This window comes from Magallana gigas, chromosome 3 (genome assembly GCF_963853765.1).
Source record: "Magallana gigas chromosome 3, xbMagGiga1.1, whole genome shotgun sequence".
Taxonomy (NCBI): Eukaryota; Metazoa; Mollusca; class Bivalvia; order Ostreida; family Ostreidae; genus Magallana; species Magallana gigas.
In genome coordinates this window covers 25,034,164-25,046,166 of record NC_088855.1, presented here as the reverse complement: position 1 = coordinate 25,046,166, position 12,003 = coordinate 25,034,164, and the positions used below count along the sequence as shown (strand labels likewise).

Sequence of the window (12,003 nt, the reverse complement as noted above, 5' to 3'; positions counted from 1 at the left end):
TCCTGTTTTGACTGACCTTTGTCCAATCATATCGTAGAAGGTGGAGTTGAGACATTACCTCTCGTGACTTAATCAGAGAGAGAGAGAGAGAGAGAGAGAGAGAGAGTTAATGGAGTAAATTATAGAAGACGCAGATGAGCGAACTATCTATCAATAGTTATAAAGTGTCAAATCAAGGTCTAGTATATCTTATAAATTCATGTAACTTTGAAGTGTTTTGAAATTTTTAACCGGGGAACAACGATGTCTATATCTATATATCTATACAACTATATTAAAATAGGCCTAATAGACTCGAATTTTTGGGCTTTAATACCGATAAATCAGAAGAGTACTGCCTTTTGTTTTTATATATTTTAAACATCACTGGTACTTGAAGATTACCAATTTGTTTTTATTTTTCTCAATTAAGCTTCGCAAATTAATAATCAGTGAAAATTCCTAAAAAAATCCCGGATATCATCTGAATTTTTTACAATCGAGCGCAAGCGCAATACATTCACGCTAACGGGATCTTTAGTTTATGTTTCCACAATATCATATTTGCATTAACCCCTTAACGGCCAAGTGCGCCTTTTGACGCATTTTTATGCGCGCTGAGAGAAAACTGCTGATATGATGTAAAGACATGGAGTACAATGAAAAAATTGATATATTTGAAAACAAGAGAAAAAAGGGAATTTTTTTCTAACAGAAAATTTTTTTGTGTAAGGTCATCTAAATATCAAAAAATATGATTGAAATATGCACGTACGTGCAGAAAAGCAGTCAAACGTCATGAAATATAAGAATTTGGGCTGATTTATAATTAACCAATCTTAATTTTCTGAGCAAATTTTCTAGTTGAAATTACCATATATAAAACGATTAAGATTTTTACTGCAATTTTCGTATCGGACATGATATTGTATGATTAAAAATAAAAAAGATATCCGCGAATGAAAATCGGTTGTTCTGATCGTGGAAAATAGATGATCTAAAAAGCGTGTTCAAAAGAAAATTAAAGGAATTGGATATAGAAAGAAGCAAGCCATTTTGACGTTCTATTAGCTTGGACAAGGCGTTATAAAAAAGAAAGACTAGGCTACAAATAATTGAAAAAAAAATAATACAGATTCCCGACAGGTTCAACAAGGTTCCAGTTTCTAAAAATAAAAATTCACGTCACATGTTGGTTGTATAGCAACAATGTAAACAGCGCGGAAAATTAACATGGCTTCCCGTGACGGCGAAAGTGACAGTGATTCATCCGACGACGATTTGTACAGCAGTTCTGCGGGTTCAGACATTAACATTGATGATTCTTTAGATTCTTTTTCATCTGATACGGATGAGGATGATGATCCGAACTCCCAGTCGTCCTTAGAGACTTTCTCTAGTCAGATCAGCGATTCAGAGGGTCCCGGTTTTTGGTCCAGCGAATTGCATCCCGTGTCGGTCGCACCGTTCTCAGAGGGAACCGGTCCAAGTCACGATTTGACGCCGAATGACAACATTTTGAGCTACTTCTTTTTGATGGTATCAGAGGTTTTCTTTGAGAGAGTGTCCAATGAAACCAACAGGTACGCTGCTCAGGAATTCGAGAAAAGAGGTCACCGTGACGCGGATTGGATTGACACTTCTCCTCAGGAAATCAAGGCGTATTTTGGCCTGCACATCCTTATGGGCACCAACCAGCTTCCAAGTGTAGATATGTACTGGTCACAAAACAAGTTCTTAGGTACAGTAAAAATCATTAGAACTAATGTAGCAAAATTCATGATGAATTCGAGTAGGCTAATTACTAGTGTCAGTAAACACGCATGCATAGTATGCATATGTTCTAAACTGCAGAGTAGCAGCTAGGTGCGTGTTGAACAAATTACTTCTCATGTGATTTTTTTTTGTAACACAATAACACAAGATACTATTATAAGAAAAGAATATGGATTTTATCAATATTAACAGTATGAATACATGTTTTGGTGTTATAATTAATTTTATTAGGCCTATTTATATTATGTAAGAAACACCCTCCTCCAAATAAAAAGAAAAACCAGCTACATGTAGGTTATATCTAAAATGTATCAACTAAGTCGGTTATTCTAATTGAATCATTTTATTTTCTATGCTATTCATTATTGCATGGTTATAGTTATTATAATACTCTTTTGTTTGAGATCATTTATTATGATCTAAATCTGTATATATCTATGTTATAGGAAACCAAGGATTCAAAGACACTATGAGTAGGAGCCGTTTCCGGAGATTGACAGAGTATCTACACTTGAATGACAATACAACTCAAGGCCCTGTGGGATCTCCTGAGTATGACTGGTAAATAAAAGTAACATATTGTAGAATGCAGTTATCATAAAAGTGCATTATCACCAGTGTCAAAAATGTAAAAATGTCATCATTTTAGTGTTGAAACATTAGTTTTTGAAAAATAAAGTTTCGTAAATGCAGTTTTGTGTAAATACAAATTGAGTAACGCCAGTTACTGTATATTCCTTATATTACGCGAGTACTTAATTCCGCGATTCAGGTGTTTTGTATCAAATCGCGAGAATATAAAATTGCGATCAGCAATTTTTTGTTATAATTTCCTATAGTTCAAAACTGTCTGAGAAATAGAAGCGAGATTTTAAAATCCATGAGAGTTGCTATCTATAATTCAAAATTTGTTTTACAAAAATATGATTTTGTTCAACAAAACATATTTGGCATTAAATGTCTTACAGGCTTCACAAGATACGCCCATTGATAGAGATGACTCGGAGAAATTTCCAGAGGTATATGATGCCTGGACAGTGTCAGAGCATAGATGAGGGGATGATACGCTACAAAGGTCATTACTTCGCAAAGCAGTATACACCATGCAAACCTATCAAAAGAGGGATGAAGGTATTTTTTCTCAATGATTTCTTTTTTTTGCTATTTCCAAAGATCTATTTTATTATAGTTGAAATAATTTATCTAAATGCAAGAAAACAAAGCATTAAAGAAAAGCATATACAAAATAAAAGACAAGAACATGCAGTTCAATATCAAACAAAAAGGACTAAATTCCATTTGAAATACATGTACAGTGTACCTTGCTTATCATAAATGACCTTGGTTATATTTATGACTGGAAAAGTAAACAGGCAATAGGACATATAGACACAATATTTTAACCCCCGGCCATCACATTAAAAATACAAAAATTGTTCTACCTAATAGCCTAGGGAGACTTTATTTAATTTACTTTCTTATTCTCTAGAATATAAAGTTTGTCCATAGGGAAGGGGTTGGGGGGGGGGGGGTTAATGTAGCCCAAGGACTACTGCCTCCATCTGTCCTAAATCAGTCCTGCTAAGAAAATGCTTTTTATGAAATATCTCTGGGTTAATTTGCTCTGCTCTGGGTTTTTTTTTAAATATCATTGTAGACAAATACATGTACTAACTGGCTGATGATGTAATGGGAAAGGTTAGGTGCACATTGTCATGGTCATAAACAACAATGAAATGTCTTGTAGGTCTGGATGAGATGTGAACCAAACGGATATACCAACGATTATAAAATCTATTTGGGCAAGCATGACGAGATGCAAGGACAGTCTCTTGGAGAACGGGTGGTTAAACATTTATCCAAACCACTTAAATGGAAAGGTCACCACCTTTTCTTTGACAGGTAACAAACTAGTCTTTAATGCTTTTATCTCTATGTATATATTTACTTTACTTACTTGCTCGGGGGGGGGGGGGGTTCCTTGCAGCAAACATTTCTCTTAAATTTACATATAAAAAATGTATATGAAGTTGGTCCCTCCACTTTTCTACTTTTCAGGGAGCATATGGAAATTGAAAGGAAATTAGCAGTGGGTACAATGGGAGTGTATATTGTTGAAAAAAGCATGTCATCCATTTGGTAAATCATCATTTACTTTACAGGTTCATATTGTTTCAACCACATCAGATCCTTTTGGAGATGGTCCAACACATCGTCGAGTACCTGGGGGTGAGGTCATATTAATACAGCGGCCACCAGCTGTTGCTGCCTACCAGGAGAACTACTATGGTGTTGATCGTGCCATGCAGTATCGCTCCAAGTGTCCCATTGGTCGACAGTCAAGAAAGTACTGGAAATACTTTATGAATTTCATCCTGGAAGTGGCCCTGGTCAATACATTTCTCCTTTGGAAGATGATGAAACCAAGGAAACATTATTCGTTAGGTGATCTTCATGTTGATGTTGCCATGAGTCTTATTGAAGATTTTTCTAACAGGAAGCAGCCTAGGCATTTAGGAAAACATCTGATCACAGCAGCAGGTTTGAGTGAGCATCACAGCATGAAGTTTACATGTAAACTTAGAAATGATAATACAAATACGTGTAAATTTTCATTGGAAATAATTGCTATATATTCTGTTCATATATTTTTATGATTTTTTATGACAGAAATTATAAAATAACAAATATACATATCTTCTTAGTACTTTCTTTTGTCTTCGTGATGGCAAAAAAAAAATTTGATTTCATGCAAAAAATTCACAATATATTTCTTACGAGATTGAAGATGTATGTTTTATCGTGAAAATGATAAAAATATATCCTACGGACCCGGTTTTACGATAGAATGCGTTCCATGTATTGTCTCTGTAGTAAAGAAAATACGTGTACGTTGTTGAAAAAGTGTTGAATTTTTACATTATATGGATTAAATTTTTAGATGAAAGGTATTTAAAGTCAGTCTCAAAATCTTTTATTATGATTAATTTGACTGTTATTTTCAATGCAACTACAATAATTTTCTCCAAAATCGTTTCGGGCGATTCTGCAATTTTCTGTTACATTACCAGATTACGGGAATAATGGGAGGCGTTCTAACTGTCCATGGTGAGGACCTTTCCTAAGACACTGTACAGTTAGATTTATCAGATCTATTCTAACTGAAGAAAGTGTAGTGAGATTAATAGCATTGCTTTGTTATGTAAATGTCAACTATACATGTACGGCGTGTCGATGTATCTATTTCGTAAATGTTCGATATTCAATGCCAACTCGTGCACGCACGGGTCAAAGTCTAGGACAAGTAATAGCTTTCCAAAAAGCTTGCTTGACTAAACAAAATTATTCAATGGAAGCATGCATGTTTCAATTAGGCTATCTTATCAGTAATGAATTTTAATTTTCGCTGCTGATCTTAAAGAAGATGGGTGGATAAGGCGTGTAAAATGCCCATACACGGTCGGACAAGCTACTGAAAAAATAAAATATCAATAAATCTGATGATATTGTTTTAAAAAATCATAAAAAACAATATATATTTAACATATTATTGATTTTTAACCTGTAAATGTGTTCAGTACTTGGAATATGTTGACTCAAATATAGGCGTATACGTATCAAAACCTGCAAATACTGTCATTTTTTAGAACTTCAAGGCATTTTTTTATAGAGTGGGTCTGTGCTCCATATTTCTCTCACAGTCTAAATAAGGTCTAATGGAAAACAACTCGATTTCAATCAACAAAAACGTGGAGAGATGACCAACTATGCATTAAAAATATCATTTTGTATCCCAACAATTGAACGTTTTGAAAAAATAATACAAGTCCGTAAATTCGTGGCCAAAGTCATATATAATATTTAAACATTAAACAGCCTACTTTGTTGTGTCTGAAATGGCTATGTGGTTAGAGTACCTGACATAAGCTAACCTGGCCCCGAGGTTATAAAACTTTTTTCATACTCGTACTCATACTCATACTCCGTACTCCGAGTATGTGCTCCACTGAGTACGACTTTAAAAACTGAGGTTATAAAAGTGTTGGAGTACGTTCTCCGCTGAGTACTATTTGGAGTATGCTCCAAAAGCCGATCGATGAATTTTTACGTCTCTGAAGAAAGACAGAGAACGGTAATTCATGTAAATAGTCCTGGCATGTAGGCAAACTGTACATGTATTCAGATTAATTATTTATTAACAAAATGTAACACATTATTTACATGTACATATTACCTTCTCCATCTGCAAGCATGGAGATGTGTCTGCATCTATAACTTATGAATTTTTGAGCAACAGAGACGATAAATCCAATGTAATTGGTAAAATTATCAACAAATTGTGTTTATGTCAAATCTCTCTCTCTCTCTCTCTCTCTCTCTCTCTCTCTCTCTCTCTCTCTCATGAGACTCAGATAGTGATTCATGCATGTGATGATTAAGTATAATTATGTTGTAAGGAACGATATGAATATAAAAGAAAGAAGTAAGAATTTACACGGATATGAAGAGAGTATTTCAACATAGAATTTAGTTCGATATATCTTAAGTTTTCCTGGCTTTTATACGATTTTGATATTTTACATGCCAGGAAAAGGTCAGAAACGACGCCAATACAAAACTGGAAAGTCACTGCCCCCAAGTGGATATCTCTTAAGATATTTACTGAGCAGTCCCTGTATTAGGGAACACAGGGAAGAGTTTAATTCAAAATTAGAAACATATAATTGGGAAAATCACAAAAATACTGAGAAATCCGTTTATTTTCACACTCATATAGTATACACTAAGGAAATTATATGCCATTGGGTATTCCAATTTAATTGCAACATACTTAGTACTATATTTGCCTTTTAAAATTCTTGTGAGAAAAAAACATCTAATATCTTGAAGGGGTGGGGTGGGGGTGGGTGTTGGAATTGCATCAATGAACATATGCCAAGAGCCAAGGACACACGTAAAGTTTCTCATTTTAATATTTTTTGGGAATATGCACGAGAGTTTAAGAAAATTCACTAATTGAAATATTTTTGAAATTTCCAATTTGAGGACCACGTTAAACCGAAACAACGTGTTCAAGGAAACTGTGTACTAAAGTTGCTGTACCCCTTTTTGTGGGGTTTTATTGATGGTTCAAGTTTTTCTCACTTAGTCAAGGCTTGAAAATGTGTGTTTAGAATTTATATATACATACTGTGTCATTTTTAATCTTAAGTAACGTCCATTGATATTTTTGAGCAAGCCTTTTCGTATTCATCTTTAAAATTCGAAATAATTTTAATTTAATTTAATTTAATTTTGATGCATTTGACATAGATATTTGGTTACTTTAGATAAAAAAGGAATAGCTATATGAATTATCTAAATAGTTACTTGCTAATAAAATTAAACAATTTAAGAGATGAATATTCCCACAGCTAAGCTATATAGAGAAAAATCTCTCACATGAAAATGCGAAGAGGCTATTTAAAGTAGTACATGTGTTTTCAATCGATTGCATAGAATAACAATAATCCCCTTCAAATCTCTCTCTCTCTCTCTCTCTCTCTCTCATAAATTTTAGCTTTTATCATGCGGGTTATGATTAATTTAAGTGTTGTCTTTTTTTTCTTTTTTTCTTTTTTTAACATAAACAAGCTTTTAATTAACTTTAAATTACCCGAATTCTCAAGCAGAATATATACGTCGATCATACTTAATGTTTTTCCATAACTGTGTATTTAAGGTAACTCCATATCTATATAAAATGATGGGTTCAAAGTTAAAAACTAAACTTTTTTTAACTTATTGGACTTGAATTTCATCAATAAATAAATAAAATATATATGTATCCATACTATTTACGATGTAAGGTAATAAAAACCAAAGACTGAAATTATCATCTGAAAATCACACTTTTTTTGTTTAAAAATTATATATAAGTGGATGGATACTTGTTTGTCTATTTAAATTTTATTGCTTACTATGCCAGAAAACTAAAATTAATTTAAAAAAAAGAAAAAAATTGTTTACACTAGAAAAATTATAGCATTTAGATATATCACTTAGAGAAAAGTAGAAAAGAGTTATTTCCCTTTGTAATTATTGAATTATGTCCAATATAAGGATGAAAAACGCTTATTAGATATCTCCAAGTAAACAATGATTTGAGTTTTTGATGTGCACCTATAATAACATAGAAATTACAAATCTACTTGCAAGAATTTTAATGAATTCATGGTTTATGTAAAATGTATGACGTCACAGGAGGGTGGATTTACTTTAAGAATAAAATTTGATGTCATAACACCAAATTTTATTTGTAGAAAGATACTAATATAATACTTAAGACTATGGGGTCACCGGGACCCACTATCCTTATATTCGAGCGTTTATAATCAAATGTTAAACCAAACAATGCATTTCACCTTACGTATACTTAGACATGTCTATGCTCTCGATATTTTAATTCGAAATAAAGAATAAAGATCGTAAGGTAGGTGATGTTCCATGGTAAAATTTCTTTAATATTTGGAAAATAAAAATCAATTACTGGTAGATGGTTCGGAATGGATACTCTACCTTCCCGCAGTAAAATTAAAAAGAAGTTGCGGTCTATATTAGTCTGACAAAGAACACATCTAGATCTCTGCAGCTACATGTAGTATATGGTCACCTAGGAAGCCAAATATGTACGTCATAATTTTAAAAATATTGCCAATACAAAACTTAAAAATTCGAAATATTATCTTTATGTTTACATCTAACGCCCTTTAACATGCGTTTTAATTGCTTACTGCTGATTCTTGATTACTTTCTACATTTCCAAGTAAGATTGCTTTTTGTTAACTTTCAAAATAGGTTTTTATTATCGATATTTCGAGATAAAAAGAAATGAACCTTGTTCAAAATTACTCTAAATTTCACAGCGTTTTTGACACTACAGAGGAAAGGCGATTTATAAGCCAATATTTTCCACATGCAGACAGTAACTGTTTTATGAAAAAAAAAACAACAACAACAATCGTATAGATAAACCATAGGAAGTAGGATTCGCCGCCCCCCCCCCCTCCCCCCACTCACACACACCAACACCAACTCCTCTTAAAAATATTTAGTTCCAGGTGTAGATCCAGAATGTGAAGTTAGAGGGGACGTCAGTATAAGACAAGGGAGTCTGGAGAGGCCGCTTTGTGGCCTCCAGATGGTCCAGGGCAAAGTCCTGTTGGTGACCCAGGGGGCAAAGCCGGCCCCGGAAGCTCCAGGATTCTAGAGATTTTGTAGGGTAAAAAGGAAGTCTTTAAATAGACGTTTGAGATATTTCTTCTCGTGATTACCGGTATACTTAAAGTAATAAAATTATTTACAATTTTTAAAGGTTTGTAGATTTAAGACCTACAGTCATCAAATTCCTCTGTCTTGTAGAAATCCAAGTAACATATCCTTTTATTTTTTTTCTTTCGAATGACTGTAAATTAATCAGTTTAAAAACCAAGTTCAATGGGACAATGTAAATTAATGAAGTTTTAATAAAAGATACATGTAACTACATATACCAGCTTATATTATAATAACAATGGAAGAGTCGTTAAAACACTAGTTAGTATAACCAATTACTTAAAGGTGGGTATATGGGTGACTGGTCATATTTGAACCCAAGGACAGCGTAACCAAAATGTTTTTTCCTGGGTTTTTTTAGTTACACCATTGAACACACGCGTTTTCTTCATATTGCACCATTGAAACAGTCTAATGTAGAGAAATCCCCCAATTAAGTTAAAAAAAAGATAATTAAGACTCGCAAGTTGTACATTTTCTTTGCCAGAAGGAGTATGATTTAACTTTATTTGGACAATTTTTTTAGGGCTGTGGGGGGGGGGGGGACGCCGGGTGCGACCTCCTTTACTCCGCCACTGATTTACCGCTTATTCTATAAAATGTTTCCCTTTCCAAGTTTTGTGGCATGCAACATAAATGATAATTGATTAATAAGTAAGTAATAGAAAGCGTTAGACTTTTATGCATCCCCCATTCTTTGTAATGTTTAGAACTAACCTACATTTTCACTATAATCAAAAAATGGACCCAGCAAGTACATCTGATTGAAATTGATTAATAACGATACATGTACATTGATTTCTTTGTTTTAAATGATGGGGTGTATGGATCGTATTTGACAAAAAACAGAATTCTTAAAAAGTCGAGCTATTCAACGGTAGTATTTTGTACATAGTTATACATGTATATGTACATTAATTAATGAAGCAAACTATCTAAAGGTTATTTTGATAATCTTGGTTGCAGTTCGCCCTTACTCTTAAATTCACCTCCTTTATATCTAGATATGTCATTAATAAAATGGTAAAAACTTTCCATTTTAATTCATATACATGTAAATATGATTAAATTAGAGCGTATAATACAGCAATGTTACAATATGAACAATATTAGATGTTTGCACTGCATTTTATTTAGATTAAATGTCTTGAGTACGACTTTGAGAAAGCTTCAAAGCTTACTCAGAAAATCGCATTTTTGTACTCAGCCGGAGTACGAGTAGGAGTATGAAAAAGTTTTATAACCTCGATATCTTGAGTAGGAGTACGATTTGGAGCACGGAGTACGATTTGGAGTACGAGATCGTACTAAAAAAAGTTTTATAACCTCGGGGCCTGATACATTTAGGGTTCGATACCACCAAAATTTCAGGCTATATGTGTTTTTCTTATCTTTTGTTAAATATATTAAAAACTGAATATGATAGTTAGAAATTGTGCTTTTGCAAACTTGTATTATAATATATTTGAAAAGATTTAATTGGGAAAAAATAAATTCAAAATTGTATTTTTACTACTTAACCGAATGGGCATTTGCGCCATCTTATTCCCCCATCTTCTTTATAAACGGAACATGAATTTAAGACGAAATGTCAGTCTTCTCTTCGATATAGAACATACATGTATATGTACATAATTATATACTACATGTACTAGTATCACTTGAAATTCAATTATTTTATAAATTCAATTTTTTAAGGAATGTACACATATCATATATATGTAAGTGCGTGTAAACTTGAAAGCTGGAGATTGAATAGTCATTTTTTAAAAATTGTATTTGTTATATAAAGATGCAAAATCAACTGAAAGGCGTTTTTAAAAAATTCCAACCATATAAAATATGAAAGGGTATAGAAACACGGTTTGTTTTTGAATGTGTATGGGACAGCTTCATCAAAATCATCTTGACAAGCAATTAAAAAAGGGCGAATTCTCAAATTCATGGAAAAAAAAACTAACTGTAACTTCAATTCCTTATTTGCAGTTTCATTTATTACATGCTCCTACAGAAGTGGAAGGGGGGGGGGGCAAATCAATGATATTTCAATTTATTATATAAAGTTAAGAAAATTGCCTGCTGCAAAAAATTAGGGAGGGGGAAACAGTCCCCCCCCCCCCCCCCCTCACCCCAACCCTTGTGCCTGTGATACGTGCCTGTGAGGTGTGCTCTGTGGTATTTGCATGATCCAAACGGACTCGTCCACTAATCGGCGCGCAAAAACTATGAATGAGACGCGAGGTTCTGGCCCCGAGGTTATAAAACTTTCTTGAGTACGATCTCGTACTCCAAATCGTACTCCGTGCTCCAAATCGTACTCCTACTCAAGATATCGAGGTTATAAAACTTTTTCATTCTCCTACTCGTACTCCGGCAATTTTCTGAGTAAGCTTTGAAGCTTTCTCAAAGTCGTACTCAAGACATTTAATCTAAATAAAATGCAGTGCAAACATCTAATATTGTTCATATTGTAACATTGCTGTATTATACGCTCTAATTTAATCATATTTACATGTATATGAATTAAAATGGAAAGTTTTTACCATTTTATTAATGACATATCTAGATATAAAGGAGGTGAATTTAAGAGTAAGGGCGAACTGCAACCAAGATTATCAAAATTACTTTTAGATAGTTTGCTTCATTAATTAATGTACATATACATGTATAACTACGTACAAAATACTACCGTTGAATAGCTCGACTTTTTAAGAATTCTGTTTTTTGTCAAATACGACCCATACACCCCATCATTTAAAACAAAGAAATCAATGTACATGTATCGTTATTAATCAATTTCAATCAGATGTACTTGCTGGGTCCATTTTTTGATTATAGTGAAAATGTAGGTTAGTTCTAAACATAACAAAGGATGTGGGATGCATAAAAGTCTAACGCTTTCTATTACTTACTTATTAATCAAATATCATTTAT

At 33.2% G+C, this 12,003-nt stretch overlaps 1 protein-coding gene across 1 annotated transcript; it reads left to right on the top strand.

Moving 5' to 3' along the window:
• Window positions 1–346: 346 nt before the first annotated feature.
• On the top strand, window positions 347–3,661 carry LOC117687193 (piggyBac transposable element-derived protein 4-like). Its single transcript, XM_066079060.1, has 4 exons — window positions 347–1,720; window positions 2,202–2,316; window positions 2,724–2,886; window positions 3,503–3,661. Exons 1-4 carry the CDS (start codon window positions 1,213–1,215, stop codon window positions 3,659–3,661), a joined length of 945 nt encoding a protein of 314 aa, XP_065935132.1. The 5' UTR covers window positions 347–1,212.
• Window positions 3,662–12,003: the final 8,342 nt, after the last annotated feature.